The 18,176-nt window shown below is 37.2% G+C and overlaps 1 protein-coding gene across 1 annotated transcript; it reads left to right on the top strand.

Moving 5' to 3' along the window:
- Positions 1-840: 840 nt before the first annotated feature.
- asmt (acetylserotonin O-methyltransferase) lies at positions 841-17,829 on the top strand. Its single transcript, XM_028022236.1, has 8 exons — positions 841-1,258; positions 1,462-1,636; positions 2,565-2,694; positions 4,110-4,178; positions 7,328-7,446; positions 14,323-14,463; positions 16,616-16,738; positions 17,568-17,829. Exons 1-8 carry the CDS (start codon positions 1,148-1,150, stop codon positions 17,783-17,785), a joined length of 1,086 nt encoding a protein of 361 aa, XP_027878037.1. The 5' UTR covers positions 841-1,147; the 3' UTR covers positions 17,786-17,829.
- The last annotated feature ends 347 nt before the right edge of the window (positions 17,830-18,176 follow it).

Raw genomic sequence — 18,176 nt, 5'->3', positions numbered from 1 at the left:
GGAAAATTATTCGTGTATTTTTAGTAGAAATGACTTGGAAAAAGTGTGGTGTGTTTTTTAATTCAGTCCCCATCCTAAACTTGCACAACCATCTTTTGCTGCAGTTACTGTTTGGTACAAAATTTGACGCTTTAGCAAATTGAATTGATACAGAAAGAAATTTATTAATTTAGGATGAAATTTTTAAAAATCTATACCTTTTTAAATGGACAATGCCAGGTACAACAGTATTTTATCAGCTGCAGTATTTGCTTTCATTTGAACATAAATAGGCCAAAACATCCAAAGACTTGGGCACATTCATTTACTAAACCTGAATAAATACAACATAATAAATACAAGTTGCCAGATCTGAGATCCTTATACAGACCTAAAATGTATTGTCTACTTTGTTGTATTAAAATATTGCATGTCTACTGGACAGTAGAGCAGAAAAAAGAAAATCCACAAGAAAAATAATTTGACCACACATAATGTTACATATAGGCCAAAAAGGCCTGGCCTGTTCTCATCTTACCAGAGCACCTTTTTTCCCCCTATAGTTCCAAATAAGATTTCTTATGTATTTCTTGGCCTTCTTTCATGGAAAAAAATAAATAAATAATGGAATCCACAGCTAATAATCATACAGTGAGCAGATTCTCCCATCGCAGCTGGGTCAAAGTTAAAACAGGATTCTTGACTGCTTCTCTGATCATCGCTCTCAATGGAATGCCTTACTTAAGAATTCATAGAATATTTGTCAGGGAATATCATTTGGCAGGATTGCCATTAAACATGTTTAGGGGAGCATATATTTTTTAAAGACATGGTGAGACCACTGTCCTGGCCTCATGTAGGGTTATATAAACTCATTAAAAAGTGGCTTTGGTTTGTGACGACAGTGGGTGAGTGATTATGAACAAGAGTGCAGTGTTTTCACAGAGTTGTTTCTTTGTCTACCAGACTGAGCCCATGCTCTAATCTGGGTTATCTGGCTGTAATCAGCTTTGCCCACTGCTACTCTCACTGCTGCTGCTGCTGCAGGGTGGGCACTTTGCTTTCAGTCCACTTCTGTCATCTACTAACATAAACAGCTAGAAAGCTGACTGAACAGTAGAGATCAGCTCACCTGCAGAGACACAAAGCACTCTGTCTACCTGGGAGGATGGCTGAGCTTCCAGATGCGGGTCCCACCAAAGGGGGACCAACTACACCAGCTACAGATGTGTACCCTAGAAAAATACTGGAGTACATGGAAGGCTTTCTTATCTCCAAGGTAACAGTCATGTTGCAACTTTTAAGTAGAATTTTACTTTTTCAGTTCGATGCATGTGCATACTCACTGTGGCACTTGTTAAAAACTTGTTAAGCTATAATGTATCTATGTTACCTGTACTACTGATTGAATACAATGGTTTTTATTTTCATATTTATTTTGTCACTAATGCGTGTCTTGGCTGTTTCTCCTCTCTGACCTAGACGGTGTTCACATCCTGTGAACTGGGTGTGTTTGATGTGTTGCTGGCTGCAGAGCGTCCGCTGTCAGCAGAGGAGATCAGTCAGGCGGTGGGAACCAGTCTGGACGGGACGCAGCGGCTGCTTGCTGCCTGCACAGGCCTGCAGCTCCTCAACACACACTGGGACAGCGGGCAAGGTCAGGAGACACTAAAAAATGATTCATAGTGAGTTCTAGTTCTGATTATTTTTGCTATAAATTTGGGTTTTACATTTGAGTGTATGCTTGCTTGATGTTGTCGTACAATAAATGGACAAAAGTAATCATACATTTTGAACTTTTACACATTCTGTGACATTACAATCACAAACTCTATAGAACTACTTTTGTGCAGTTTTATTACAAAACGAAATCTGAAAATTGTGGTGTGCATTTGTAATGCAATACTTTGTAGAAACATTGTTTACTGCAGTTACAGCTGTAAGACCATTGGAAACTGACATTTATGCCCATTATTTCTCTTCTGTCTCCTTCTTGGTTCTATGATTTGATCTAATTCATTCCAGTTTCCAAAGCTGAGTATTCGGGCTGGACGGTGACCCTATGACCCTGTGTCACACATTTGCAGTCTACTGGTTTTCTTCAACAATTTTCCTGTGTTTAGTTTCTTTTTATGTCCTTGCTGAAGGAAATTATCAACACAACATGATTCTACCACTACCATGTTTGGCATTAGGGAAACTGTTCAGGATTAATTCTAGTATTATTTTTACACCACATTTAAAGTTTTCACATATACCAAAAAGTTCTGTTTTTTAATCTAAGCAGAGCACCTTATTTTGCCTTTGATGTGCCCCTTGCATGGTTTCTGGAAAACCTTTAACATAGCTTTTTATGATTTTGTTCTCTTATATCTTCCACACAGACTGTATTAAAGTACAGAAATACTTTTAACCTGGGTTTTCTTTGTCTATTTGACATTTATTATTGTTACCTGCCTCAAGTATACCCACTTCCATTTTACAACTCTCATGTGTCTGCAACACTAATGAAACGTCAAAATATTATTTCATACCTGCAATCGTTTATTAATTCATTCTTTTCCATGTTTTTCCTTCCTCTTCAGTTTTTTATAGTAACACAGAACAGTCCAGAGTCTTCCTCACACGTTCCAGTCCTTTGTCCCTCAGCCAGTCCATCCAGTACAGCTCCAGGACCATCTACCTCTGCTGGCATTATCTCACAGATGCTGTTAGGTCAGTAAACAGAGCAGCAGTTGCTTTTATATGAGTAGCTTGGATGTTTTATTTTTTATTTTGTCCCAACAAGTAAATATTTAATGTGCAGCAGAACATTGCCTGTCAAAATTGCATTGAAGCACTCAAAATTCAAGATGTCAACTATGCTTTGCATTAAGTATAACAAGAAAAACATATCAGGTCAGGAACTCCTCAGTGTTATGGTCAGTGCGCAGGATGCTGTGGTTTTGTTTCATTGGATTTCCATCAGGCTACTTCCAAATCTATTCTCAGGAGTTGATGTCATAGTTATCTATCTTATAAATGTTCTCAGAGAATGAATAATGAATAATAAGCAATGTGTTGTCCAATATGAAAAATTATACCAGGCCTTTAAATGTTGCACTTCTGCGACCCCTCATAAATGTCAGCTTGTGTTGGGTTAGGAGTAAGAACGAGTTTTTTATGGAGGTAAGCTTTGGTGTGGGGAGAATTAGAGGGCTGGGGCTGTGACTGTAGGAGAAACAAGAACCGTACAGAACTCAGAAAACAAGAACAACAAAAACCAAAACCAGTTTTATTCACAGTTAAGTTTCAACCACTGCAGGTAAACATACAGCAATCTTCCTAAATTAATAATCAGGACAGGGACCGAAACAAAGAGAAACTTTGCTCTAGTCTTCCGGTTTCTTCAGCTAAATAATGCAATGTGAGGTGATATTTTAAAAATGCTGTACGTAATAGCAGACACAATAGAAATCTGGCCTTGGTGGACTACTGCTAGAAGAACGCTATGGTTAAAAGTCACGTTTGCAAAAGGTTGTGGCAGCAGCATTAATGACTGCTTTTTTCAGCAGTTATGGGAAAGCTGAAGAGACTTAGGATAAATGAAAGTTCAGACCTAAATCCACCCTCTTCATGCTCTTCATGTTTTTTTTGTAAAAAAAATAAAAATAAATAACATCGCCTATCCTTTTTTATTCCACTTCACTTCATTGCACATTGCTTTGTGTTGTCCATCCAATAAAATCATTATTCAACATGTTGAGATTTCAGGTTGGTGAAAATGAGAGATTTTGAAAATGCTCTGTAGTACTTTTGTAAACAAAAATAAAGGTTATGTCTTGTAAAACTGAATATTTTATCAAAGTGTATGTCATGAAGTCAGCCACAGGTGGGCAGTGATGAGCTGTGAGAGACGCAGGTTCAGCTGGCAGTGTAAAAGTGTGCAGACTTTAGTCACCTTCTCCTGTTTGAACTCTGTCTTTTGATGTTGTGAGAGCCAGCAGCCAGCAGCTCTCTCTCTGTGGCTGACCAGTGAAGTCTGAGAGAGAAAAAAAGCTAAAAGCAATACCATGAAAGATGATACAAATGTCTTTTTTTTGGGCTGCCTGTTATTGATTTACATTTTGTTTTTCTCTGCATTTTCTCAGAGAGGGAAGAAATCAGTATGAAAAGGCTTTTGGAGTCAGCTCAAAGGACCTGTTTCAAGCTCTGTACAGGTAAAAAGCTTTCTTAGTGTTGAGAGTTCAGCTGAACAAACATACAGATCAAACAGATGAGCTGTCTCATTTACATTCTGTCACCTCCTGTTTGCTTTAAGCCCATTTCCATCGATTTCCCTCAACAACAAACAAAATCTGACTTGTTGGATTCATTGGGATGGAGGAAATGTGAAATTAAATGAGAAAGTGGGAAACAGTGAGAGGGCATGACCAGAGAGGTGAGGAAGCCAGAGCTAGAGAGAGAAAAAGAAAAAAAAATTGCCATTGTCCTAGAGATCTGATGTGTTTACAGCATCCAGTGCCCACAGTTTTAACGCATCACTGATCTGCTGGTCAGCAATTTTCAGGGGTCATCACACACACAACACGATTTGGTAGCTAAAAGATTTTGATCAGGGTGCCTGAGGGCCTGTTACATTAACACCAGCAGACCCAGAGGACGAGAATTCATCCAAAGTGAGGCACGCAGAGAATTAAAGCACAAAAACATCCTTCTACTCACCAGCACGGGCCTTAAATGCACCTCTCAGGTTTCAATATTATTCTACATCAGTGGGACTAAAATATTACACTGTCTGCTTTTATGAATTACTCAGTCTGAAGCTTATAAACATTATAAAACCACATTATAATTGAACTTTATACACTTCCTAGCAGCCATTTTTGTTCCTAGGCAGTACTTTTCATCAAACCTGAAACAACTGGAAAAACTGATGGATGGACAAAGTCTGAAAATAGAAATATTGTTTTTCATATTTTGGTTTCTAAACCTTTTACGAATGAGAATATGAACCCTGTCAGCTTTCTCTTTTTTCCCTGGTGCTGTTTGTTTAGACTTCTGAAGTAGACATTGGTTTTCATTTCTTGCAGATGGAAATCTTCTTAGTCGTCCCTACATTCTGAAAGCAGCTGACAATTTTAATAGAAACTGCATCACTGCTTTAGATGAGTGCAAAGCAAGAATAACCCAGCCATGAACCATGTAAACAAACTGTAGCATGACAGTTCAGATGAATTTGCAAATCAGCATCAATGCATCGAAATTAATTTGCCAAACAAAGAACAGTCTCGACACCTGTGCTCAGCTGATTTGATATGGAGAAGCATTTGTTGGTTCCTGCTGATTTCCCCTGTGAATACGGCGGAGAAATTAGCAAGGGAAAACAAATGCTGAAGTCATTCAATGCGTTCTCTGAGCTCTGCAGCGGGAGCTGGAGGATTCGAAGCCGGCTGGATGACTCAGACTCCCGTTTACCCATCGCCATTTAACCAGTCATGTACTGCACCTGAATAATTTACAGCCAAGGCCCTTTTTTCAGCTTCACTTCTTAACCTTGAGGAATCAGGTAGGAGTCGGAAAGGGAAAAAACCAGGCAAAGGAATGTGGAATTCATAAACATACAGCATTTACATAAGACTTTAGTACAACTTTTTAAAATTTGTAGAGACTTTTACCTGATTGGAAAAGATGTTCAAAATATGAAAACCTAAATTTAAGGTACAGTCAGCAGAAATTATGAGAAACTTTATTTAACCTTTTGCTATTTTCCTAAAATTGAGTGCAATTTTAAAAATTAAAAAAGGAGATTTCCAAACAACAAAATGTATTTATTTTTCTTAAAATGTATAACCTGATTTATTTTTTCAAATTTTTAACTCATGAGAATTCATCTGCAGAGAAACATTGATCTGAAAAGGTGGTACAGATTGCCTTCTCCTCATCTGTCGATGAAAAGACACTGAGATGCTTTAAAAGTCTTTCAATATTGTGATCATACCCAAAACATTTGTTAAAATGACCAATGTTACATTTTAGGGTGGCCAAAGAGTGGTTGAAAAAAACCCCCACCTCATATCATAGAGTACCAAACAAATAATATGTGCATTGGAATGAATAAATTTCAGTTTTCCTGTAATTCAGCATTGAAAATAATCAAATAAAAAAATAAATTTTTACAACCTCTACACTAAAATAGCTTAGCATCACTTTCCTTTACACACACATGAACTTTAATGTCTTCTTATTTTTAATACAAATGCTTCTAAATTTTCTTCCACACCAAACTCAGGTTTAAGTGGACTTTGCTTTATGCACTGGTGTACACCCACATTGGAAAAGAAGCCTTTCATCACTGGTCCCCAGAACAAAAGCATATTCAAATCCGGTCAGGTAAATTAAGAGAAGAGGAAAGAGAAAAGAATCTGGAGAGAGACACAGAGGAATAGCCAAAGATAACTTTCTGTATGTGCCAAGCAGGAGATTTGACATAATGAAGGCTGTCCTTCATTTGACAACATAGCTAATTTTAGCCTTAGCCAGGGCAACAATTAGTGTGGCATCAGTAATTTTATAAAATGCAACATGGTTTTATTTTTCTAATGAATGAGTGAATGGATGTTGAGAACTGTAAACAGAATAAATCAGCTATAAATTCTAATAAGTCATAATATACGAAGAATTATCAGGTAACAAGGCTATCTCACTAAAACTTAAATTGGATGTCTTATAGGGCAATTCTTTCTTTATTTTTTTTTTTACTGTATTATGTTATTCTCCCACCTCTCCCCCACAACAAATGAATTTATCGTTACAGGGCTTATAGGATCTTTTGACCTTGACGCTTTCAGATTATAGATGACAATCTTCTGTTTGGCCTCAGAGTCTTTTTTTTTTTGTCTTTTCACATCATCTGCAGTCAGGGTCTGAGGCCAACAATGGCCCAACTTCTTCTGGATGTCACTGTGTCATACAAAGTTGCTTTGAGTATTAGATGGATGAGTACTTTGCTAGAGAAGTTTTTACGAGTGGAAAGCAGCATCACAGAAGAAAGAGGATGTGGGGGTGAGTGTGTGTGTGTGTGGGCCTCATTGTGGTGCTGCTTGATGAGGTGGAGATTTCTCAGAGCAGCAGCACTCACCACAGGCTCTTCTGTTCTGCCGCACCCTGTCTGCCTCACACACACACACACACACCCCAGCGGCCGCTGGGAGAAACTTTCTAAATGAGGAATGTGTCTGTTTGCACTTCAGCCTTTGGGTGACAGTTTAGAGAAGATGATAAAGAGGCTTATGCTTCCATGAAGGGAGACATGAGTGAAAAAGGACTAATAAAAATAACTTTTCTCTCGTTGTGGTTGTCTGTTCAGGTCTGATGAGGAAATGGTGAAATTCATGCACTTGATGAACTCCATCTGGAACATCTGCGGCAGAGACGTGGTCACGGCCTTTGATCTTACGCCTTTTAAGTTCATCTGTGACCTGGGAGGTAAGTTTTCCTGGTTTTTCCAGTTAAAACAAACTATTTCCACATATGTCTGTGGATGCTACGATCAGTTTTGTCATCTAAGATTAAACATTTGGGAGTGAACATCTTGTACGCTCCAAGCTGTAAACAAAGTCTGTTTAATCTCTAGAGACATTTCCAACCACATCAGCATGTAACTGGAAAATAATGATTCTGACTGATAAAATCTAAAGTGAAGGCTGAATTTGATAAATGAACCAAAGATGTTATGATGGCGACAATATCAACCTTATTAGGACATATGAGTTTAAAGGTACTTTGTTGCACTCTCTTTGAACACTGAATATTTTATGTTTTGCAAAAGAAAAACTAAAGCTTGGTAATAGATTTTTGTTAATTAGGAACAAAAATTTAATTAATATTTTTCCACAACTGTGTCAGAAAACTGGTCTAAATAACTTAATGGTCCGTACATACTTGTTAAAATTACAGCTTTTTGTAATAGAAAATAACTTTCTTTCCACAAATAATGCAACATATATATATATTTTTTAAAAATAAACAACAAGATAAAAGAATAATATACAAGGTGTTTCTGCTGAATGAGTAGCCTGGTAAAGGAAAGACAGCTTTTAGCATGGTTTTCCTCTACCTCAAAATTATCTCCTAGAAAGCTTAAGTTTATTCCTGTGCAATACTTGAATGGAAACATTGATTTTGTATTTGAATATTAAATGAGTCTCCAAGACCCATTCCCACATTTCCTGTACAGAGGTTTTCACTGAGTTTAGGAACCACCACAGACCCACAAATAGCTGAAATTCACAAATACTTGAGACCACTCTTAGGGGGTAAAGCCAATCAGCGCCAAGGAAAATGAATGGGCCTCGTGGATTGGCTGGTATTCAGAAGCCAGTGAATAGAGTAAGTAGCATTGTGCTTAAGTATTTCAGCTTCTGAAACTGCATTCTGTTTCAAATATTTTTTAAAAATTAGTGAAAAGTTGTTTGTGAGTAGTTTTAAGTCTAAATAGGTGAATCTGTGAATACTGAAACATGAATAGGTATGGGTGCACTCTAATGTTTTTTTTTTTTTTATCCCACTGTCCTTATTTTAACCCAAACCAGACCTGAAATTACCGTTGCTTCGATTTTGTCAGCAGAAATTAAAGCCAATCCAGTGGTTTTAACAAGCAAGAAGTTTGGTACCAAATGAGCCCAAAAGTTTTATCAATATTAAACATTATTACTAAATTATTTAGCTGGTGAGAATCACTTGTTAAGGCAAAATATAAATTAGTTCCAGTGTTCTGCTTTTAGAGCTGCAAATGTGTCTGCAACCTGACTAAACACCTGGGAAAACTTTATACCAGTAATGCATTTTAATAGTAAGAACAAAGGAAGCTTAAGGCAACAAACAGGTGAGAGTTGACAAAAAGTGACCATAAGACAATACAATGTCCACCTGATATAAAAGAAGTCATAGCAAACTCTCAAGCTCAAAATAGAGATGCTAGTGATAGAAACTGCAATTCAAAAACAAAAATATTCTGGTAGCTTTCAGAGAGATCTTGGCTCCATAACTGACCAGCACTTTTACTTGGTATACATGTGTCAGCATGTTACTTCCACTTTTTAAAGTTGTTGAACATAAGATTCTTTGCTTACTGCTGACTAAAGCAAAATATAATAATAGATCTTATTTTCTCAAATGAAGTGTACTGAAAATGTACCAAAACCTGACTTTAAAACTTAACTGTATACTGAACGGTGGCTTTTGTGTACTGTTTCATTCCTATGGAGGACATATAAAAAAATAAAACCTGCTGCAAATGAAGATATTTTTACACAATGCACATTATGCTCACAAACCTCATTTGCTCACTGCTGTTGTCGGCAAGCTACCATATATCCATTTACCATATTGTTGTTGAAAAGAAAATTGAGAAAACAATCCAGTATCTGTCTAAAGACATAGACAGTAACAAGCGTGTGAATGGGGCTAACACAGATGTGATGTCATCATCTATATATGAAAGTACTTCCTGGTTTTTTTTGTGGTGGATGAGACTCGAAAGCTTTGGGGAAGTTGTTTTAAAATGCTCTACACTGAAAACAATAGAAAGATTAATTCTGTTTTATTTATATTTTATAGTTCAGTATTCAAAGATTTGCTGGCTTTTGAATATGTGAAATTCTGAGATTTAACATATTCTTGAATTTTCTTCAAGAGTAAAATCTTGAAGAAAATTATTACATTTTCTTTTCTCCCCAGGAAATGATAAAATCAATTACACTTCACATTGTTTATTGATAGTTTATTCAGAAAAAGTCTCACATTTTATTCCTTCATTATCAGAGGAGAACTTTGCAACAATTACATGAACCACAGCTCTTGGTGAAATTAAACTTGATTGTTAAGTAAAATGGAAGGCTTTGTTCATTTGTCTCTGCTCCTTTGTCAAGTGAGACTTATCTCTAAAAGCATCTTTGATGAGTTGCTTTACATGACAAGCAAATGGCACAAAGATGAAAAAGTGCTGGGAGCGCAAAGATTAAACAGACATGACATAAATGATGGAGGCGAAAGCTTATAATGAACTGCAGAGACACAATTGAAGAATGAAGGATGTTATGAAACCGAGAATAGCCTTTGTGAAAAAGATAATGGGCTTTTCCTTTTCCTTTTTATTCCATTCTTTTTTTATTTCAAGTGAATTTAACAGATGAACATTGACTCCAGTCATGTTCAGACAGGATCATAAAAGGTGTAAAAAATATATAGGTATTTCAGAACAAATGTCTCCAGTTGTGAATGTTTAATCTGCAGCTTTGTTCACTTACTCAAAGATGGCCTTTAGTTCAGCATTAACACGAATAACAATCCACACAAGAGTCCCCTTGTGATAAAGGTGTCTCATGCCATTTCTGCAGTCTGAAATTGTCCACAGGTGGGCCACTTGTAGCATGTGCTACCTCGGCTGACCACACAGGGGAGCTGTGGAGCCACAAAAGGCACCTTGCATCGATCCTGGTCTTTTCCGGGTCCTGTGTGACTTTCTTCACATGAGGTTGTCTGTTCATGCTTATGCATGAAGCTGCATATCCAAAACGTCTGAGCATCAGGAGGGTGAAGGGCAGCACTGCAGTGCCCCATACAGGCCATGTCTCTCACACAGCATCTGTTGAGTCCGTGCGCACCTGCTGCTCAAGACTCGTCTCTTTGTCTGCTAGACCCTGCCAATGATTGACTCTCTGCGGTGAATATGGCTTCCATACATCCATGGTGGAACGATCATGCATTGAGAAGTGCCCAAGGTTGAAAGAAATTTTTTTTTCCTGTTTGAATTTGTTTCTCATGGCCTCTCTACAGAGAAATCAGTGAAGTGCACTTGTGAGTCACAACAGAATAAGTCTGGATTGATTCCTTGGCACATTCTCAATACATTTTCCAAGGTGCTGTAACTAAAATCAAAATATTCACATTCCTTGACACTATTCACATTGTGTCACACTGCAGACACAAATTTAGGTATGCTTTATGAGGGAGTTTATGTGATGGACCAATATATGCTTGTGTGCCTCAAAATGCAGTATGCCAGATTGCCTTCAGAAGACCTACTGTGTGTAGTTTAATCTTTGAACAAAAAACATCAGGAGGAACATACCAGGCAGAAGAGTCGGATAAATTCTGGAGCTGTTTAAATCAGTCAGGTTGTAAAATGTTACTCTTAGAGTATTGCACAATGGTATTTAGTTCTGTCATGAGCTGCTGCCATTTTGCCTAAGACACGTTTGTAATTTTGATTTTAAGTTAAATTGGTTCTCTGTGAACAAAAACAAATAAAGCAAATACAAATGTTTAGATGTAACTAAATCAGGAAAAGTTCAACACTGTATTTGAGCAAAGGCTAAATCTAGATACGATATAAAAATGAAAACCAGTGTTGGATGTGACTCTTTGAGACTGCCGGGTTAGCCGAACAGTGTGCTGTGTGTCTGATTTCTTTCTTCATCGTGGCTCTTTGATTCTCCTCCTCTGGTGACTCCTGTTTGATGTGAGAGCTACCTAGCATCTCTGTGTGCAGAAAAGGCAGAGCTGATATGGTGGAAGCAGGTCATGTTAGAGGATAGCTGGGAGGAAATCTCGCAGTGTATGCACACACATAGACAAACACACAGTGGCTCATCTAACTGTGTTTTATAGGTTTGTCAAAGTGACATCCTTTGAAGCTGTATTCTGTCTCACTGCGACACTCTGGCTTTCTCCTCCCCCCCCCCCAGTCTCTGACTCTATTGTTGTTCTTCACTTTTTCTTACATTGTCTATTTTGCATTCACCTTTCTTTGTAAGGTGTGGAGAATTTAAATAATGCTGCTAAAGCATCAAACTGAAAGAATCCCATTTTCACATTATATTTCTGCTTTTCTCTTATGAGCATGTGTGTGTGTTTGCTGCTCACTTCAGTTTCCAAATCCCACTTGTGTAACCTCCAAGATTTACCTTCATAGAACGTACATATCAAGCACAAGTAGAGCGCAACTTTACAATCACTCATAAATCATAATTTAAAAAAATCACATTGCATGTATAGTGACTTCTGTTGGAGCTTGGATATTTTGTACAAGAAGTGAAATGTCACTCATTGAGGTTTCCAGCTGTAGAAGTGAAAAAATGAGAGTTAAGGTCTGAACATTTGACAGGATGATTATACAACCTCGGAGCCCCTGTTGTGCAGTAGTTAGTATTTAAGTGGCTCAAAGAATGACAACTGGTAAATTAGTGGCAGAGTGATATGCAGTCTGAGCTTATTAATGCAGCTGGAGGGTGACGACTGGCTCATGTGGTACAGAGAGGACTTGCTGGAAGAAAATATGGCTGAAGCAAGAGAATATGTTGGAGAGATGTCAGACTATGTTGTGTTTTTGTTGGGTTTTTTTTACTGTGAAATACTGTTGCCCTTATTAATTTTTCATATAAGTTCTGTACACTGCTCTATAACTGCTCAAACTGTAGTGTAGGTTTTGGTTATGGTGTTGTATGAGCTAATATGAACCAGCTACTTCCTTTTTATTTTTTGTTAAATTTACATTTACTGTACATGTACTTATATTTCAGAATCAGATCTAACTCAAGGATCAACTTCTTGAATTACATTTTCAGTCTGTCAAAACTTTTCAGCCTAATTAAACTGAAAACTCAATTAGAATAATAATTACATGTAATTAATATTAAATTTAATTCAAAATTAATTTAAATAAAAATTATTTAATTCAAATTAAAGAAATTTGAATTTCTTTAAAGAGTGCTACTTAGAAAACAGGCTCAATCATGATAAATAACTCTGAGGTTTTACCATCTATAACCTGCATGAGAAGTCATACCCTCATCTCCACCTTCTGGCTTTGGGCATCTTTAGTACAACTTAGTTTGCTTTTGGTTCTCATGGAGAACAACCTAAAAACTCCAAATAAAACAAAATGGTTGACAGCAATAATTATGCAACTACTTCTGCTGAATTAGAGGTAATACCAGTAAGCGTAAACTTTAGGTTTTAAAAGAACAAATGAAGGCAACACATTCAACCTGTTCCCCCCCCCCCCCCCCCCCCCAAGTAGTTCTAATATGATATTTTGCAGGAAAGATAGAAATTGGAAACTTAACAGGATAGAATAAAGATGCTTCTATTTGGTGAAGTTCCTTGTCACAGAGACCGTTATCTCTCTATATCGTTACTGTGACAATCCAACATCAAATGTTTGCACAAAACATCTCTTTAATTTTCTCTTTTTCAACACAAAAACCTCGCTAGATAAGATCACGGTTCGTTATGAACTGCCCACTGACAGTGTGCATCTAACAAGGTTCAGTTGTGCATTTAACCTTTAGTGAACTTGATAAAGCTCACAAAAACATCTGTTGCTATATTATGAAACTTCTGTTGATTTGTAATTAGTGAGATTTAGATATCTTTAGAACTTGCTTCACTATTTCCACATAATATTCTGTCCTTGTGATGATATTTATTTTATAAAGTGCACCAGTTCCTCCAGCAGCCAAACAGCCCCACAACACGATGCTGACACGTTGAACTGACTTGTTGTGGAAAATGTGCTATATGAATAAAATTACCTTACGGTACAGCTGGGATGATGTACCCAGGCTTGCAAGCGTCCCCCTCCAATGTAAATAGTCATGGTTGTGGAATGCAAATTTCTAACCTAAAGCTTTGTTTTGAAAGCTAACAACAAATTTAAATTTTTTTAAAACAGAAAAAGGGCTAAGGTGAAAAAATGAGGTTTACAAAGAGTTTATATGCTTTTTTGTTTTTTTTTAGCCATTTTTAAACCAATGTTTTCAAGTCAAGTCTAACTTTTACAAAATCAAAGAATTCTAATTTGGTTAAATTTAAAATTAGTTTTAACCTGTTTTAAATGTCTTCACTGATCATATCTTTCCAAGTTCACGTTGCTATTTTCAAACCTAACCAAATCCTGAGGGGACTGTTGTGCATGACGCTATCATGGCAGTCAAAATAGATTTAAAAATTATACGTTTCAGATTAAGGACTAACAATTAAATGTTATTAGCATCGGCTGAAAAATACAACTTTATTCCAAACATCTACTTTTGTTACACAGAGTAGCCTCTTCTTTCTACATTATGTTAATCTATCTCTGGAATTAAAGTATTAATGTTACATGAACCTCCTCCCGAAAGCAGCAAAGTGAATCCAAATCAAGATTATAAATAATGTGGTGTACCTGAAAGCATCACAAGCCCTTGTGTAATGGTGAGCTGAAAGCAGGTTTGTGTATAGTGAAGATCCACTTTGTTTTCAATGAAGGTTATTTGTTTACTGTTCCGTAACTAAATGCAATTCTATCCTTCTCTTCAGGCTGCAGTGGAGCATTAGCCAAGCAGTGCACGTTGGCCTACCCAGAATGCACTGTGACAATCTTTGACCTCCCCAAGGTAGTGCGTGTGTCAGGGGAACACTTTGTCACCGAGGCTGACCAGAGGATCAGCTTCCATGAGGGTAACATTATTACAATTCTGCATTCTCCTGACAATCATAGTATCTGCTCTAAGTGCAATGTTCATAGGTATTAGTGACAACGCAGACACACAAAAGAGATGTTGGTTTTTCAAATCTCTATAAAGCCTGTTATATTTGCTATTGATTCATCTTTAACTGATTTATTTGACCTTTTGTGCTTAAATGTAGTGCAGATAAGCATTCTTACTCTCATTAGAGGTAATCAGGCACATCAGGACGGTGAAAGTGAATTAATACAGAATTAAGATAAATGTTTAATTTATAAGATGGAAGCATATGTCAATGTTTTGCTGTTCAAATAGAATGCGATCAAGCCTTAAGTCAGCTCATGGAGGCGGGGTCTAATAAATGAGAATATCATCAAAAAATGTATTTTGTGTCCTTAAAATTTGAGGGGGTGGCAGTGATGTACTGGGTAGAATGTGATATATATGTAAGGTGGCCTCGGTCCTTGATGCGGCTGTAGAGGGTTCGAGTCATGGCCCGTTGGCCTTTGCTGCATGTCTTCTTCCCTCTTTCATTAAACCATAATATTAATCATTTTACAGCCTTAAATTCCAAATAAATTCAGGACAATAAATTTGGTCACAAGAAAGTCAAACCACCACAATGTTACCCTCTAATGCAATGTTGATTCTATTTCAGTTACATAAGCTGACAAAATCTTCAGTCATAAAAGTTGGATTCATTTCTGGTGTTCAGTTACCTATAGGATGGTCAGAGTTTAAAGATGCCTCTATTCTGCATGTCTTTGCTTCATCTCTCAATGAAACAACAATGAAAAAAATAAAATACAAAATAAACTGGCTGGCATAAAACACCAGGACAAATAATTTAGAATCATATTTACTATGTTATTATTAATGTAAAAAAACGGAGAAAGGTCTGATCATGCATGTTTGCTTTCACTCAAACAGGGACTGTGAAAGGGCAGAACATCTTGACAAAAACAGCTGCAGCACTGATCTCTTTTGTGCTGAAGGGAGCTGAATACATCAAGAATAACATTACTGAGCATGCAGAACTACTGAGGAAAATGAAAGTTTTGAATGTCAGTGATGAAAACTGTGCCGGAGCCTCTATTTTTAAGCTGTTACTTTACATAGAATGAATGCAAACTCCAGCTAATATATTTAAAAATAATTTGACCATATAGTTTACATCACATGTAATTGCAACGGAAAACAGTTCCCTCTTTTATATACAATATAGCTATAACCCATCACTTCTTATTCAATTCTCGCTCCACAAAGTTAATATGCAACAAAATTGAGAACCGTAGCTTAAAACACAAAAAGACATCATTGATATTGGCAGCTATTAACCTCATTATCCTCTTGACTGACTTCTGTTAAGAGTGAAATCGTTGTGTACAAAACTATCAATTTGTGCCTCACACTTTCTTTGTTTCGTTGCTCCTCCACTGCAGCAGCAGCTGAAAGTCTCAGCAGCAGGTAACCTCAAAAACCTGAGGAGAAAGTCAATCCCTTCCTGTCCCGCTGTTCGTACAGCCATGTGACGGGTGCTGGTGCATGAGGTCTCTAAATATATTTTATTTCAACGTCAGGAATTTAAATAAAATAGACATCACAGAAGTACTGAAAGGAAATGATCGAGTCTCTAAGCAAGCTGCATGCAAAAGAGAAATCAACTACAGCTGAATGTTGGACAGAGGGTGGAAATTTGACGTAATCAATCTGGGTCAAAAGCATTTAGAATAATTCAATTACAACAGACATCAACCATTTGCAGCAATTATTTTTAAGCGTGTAAATCACTAATCAAGTCACATCAGTATTACGCAGGCTTGTCAACAGAATTAATAATTACACAAAAATAATTAAATCAGATAAAGTGAAGCTTGTGAACCACTTAAGGCAGCCCAGTTTGAGACCTCAGCATCACCCTTCTTACAAACTGCTCACACTAAATATTGCATCCATCCCTCTTCTGCTGATTCTGATACGACCAGCATCAACATCACTGCAGTATTACCTGGGGGAGTCTGAGGGAGAAGTTGTTGGAATTGTTGCTTTTCTATAACATGCTGAAAATTTCACATCATGGATGAAAATCTTATATATTCATTGAGCTTTCCATAACTATGAAGTGTTTGTGTCTCTTTCTAAAGGTGATTTCTTCAAGGACTCCCTGCCAGTCGCAGATCTCTATATTCTTGCCAGAATCCTCCATGACTGGACAGATGAGCGCTGCACAGAGCTCCTCTGCAGAATCTATAAGGCCTGTAAACCAGGTCTGTATGTGTGTCTGGGTGTGAAAGGGATGAGTGTTTTTTTTCTTCTTTTGCTAGAAATGAGATCGCAGATTGTAGCCCATAATGCAGCTGATCCCAGGAAAGTCTGTCCTTCTGGCTTTGATCAAAGTCAGACTGCAGACAAAAACTAGACAAAATAGGAGAATGGTGCATAAAGGAGGGGAGAGACAGCAGATAAAAAAGAACAGATATATTCTTTGTCTGAACAGCACATTGCATCAAAGAAAAGCGGGAGTTATTTCTATTAAAACAACCAATCACCATCGTTCAGTTGATTTATATGGGTGATCAGTGGAAAATTGTGTGTCAATATCATGATCTCATCCTCTAAATTTACCCATATTAATAGTTTAGCAACATCAATAATCAAAAACATTAAAAAGTCATTTGATTTGTAATAAAAATGAATACAAATCTAAAAAGCGTGGCATGTAGTATTTCTATTCACCTCCCTTTATTTTGATGCTCCTTGTAAACAATTAGATTTAGAACTCACCTAAAAGAGTAAACAGAGTTGATTAGATCAGAAATGATTAGAGAATCTTTATCACTGAACAAACAGTAGCATGGAGATATACAGCAGATGTGGTGGTAGCATCACGCTTTGGGTCAGTGAATCTTTTCAGATTCAGATAGGAGTTGAGATTGGGACAGTGGTTCACCTTCTAGCAGACTAACAACTAGACATACAAATAGAGCTAAAATATGGTCTTTATTCATGTGTTAGAAGAAAAGCACTGCATCTTTCACAAAATTAAACCTGATCATGATCCATTAAATAAGCATATTTTTGTTGTGTGTGACGTAGGAGGTGCCGTGCTGCTGGTGGAGGCGCTGCTAAATGAAGACGGGTCTGGTCCACTGACAGCACAGCTCTACTCCCTGAACATGCTGGTGCAGACGGAGGGCAGAGAGAGGACAGGTGCTCAGTATGCTGCACTGCTGGCTGCCAGCGGCTTCACCAACATCCAGCACCGCCTCACTGGAAAAATCTATGATACCGTTCTGGGTCACAAAGAGACATGAGAGATAAAGAAAAATGATGCCACCATGTGTGCAGTAAAATAAAGGCCCAGTGTGTAAGGAAAAAATAATCTACATTTGTTTTTAAAATGCATACAGTTCCCTTTGAGATGCACTGTTGTCTTTGTCCTGGCTGAGATGAGCAGCTGTTTCTAAAACGGTTCAAAATTACTACGTAAATGTAAAGAATCTAAGCTGCTTGTAAGCATACAAATTTAAGAATATATAAAATGCTGTCTTCAGTTGCTTCAAAGAAAATGTATTCATGTAAACTGTATCACGAGTGTAAAACTGAGAAAAAGGTGACCTTTATCCTTTATAACATAATAAGCTCCGACCTTGTTTGCTGTAGACGAGGTGGACATACAGCTACGTCACTTTTCACGCTATTGCA

Source organism: Xiphophorus couchianus, chromosome 7, assembly GCF_001444195.1.
Source record: "Xiphophorus couchianus chromosome 7, X_couchianus-1.0, whole genome shotgun sequence".
In the NCBI taxonomy this organism is placed as follows: Eukaryota; Metazoa; Chordata; class Actinopteri; order Cyprinodontiformes; family Poeciliidae; genus Xiphophorus; species Xiphophorus couchianus.
This window is presented reverse-complemented; position numbering and strand designations above follow the sequence as displayed.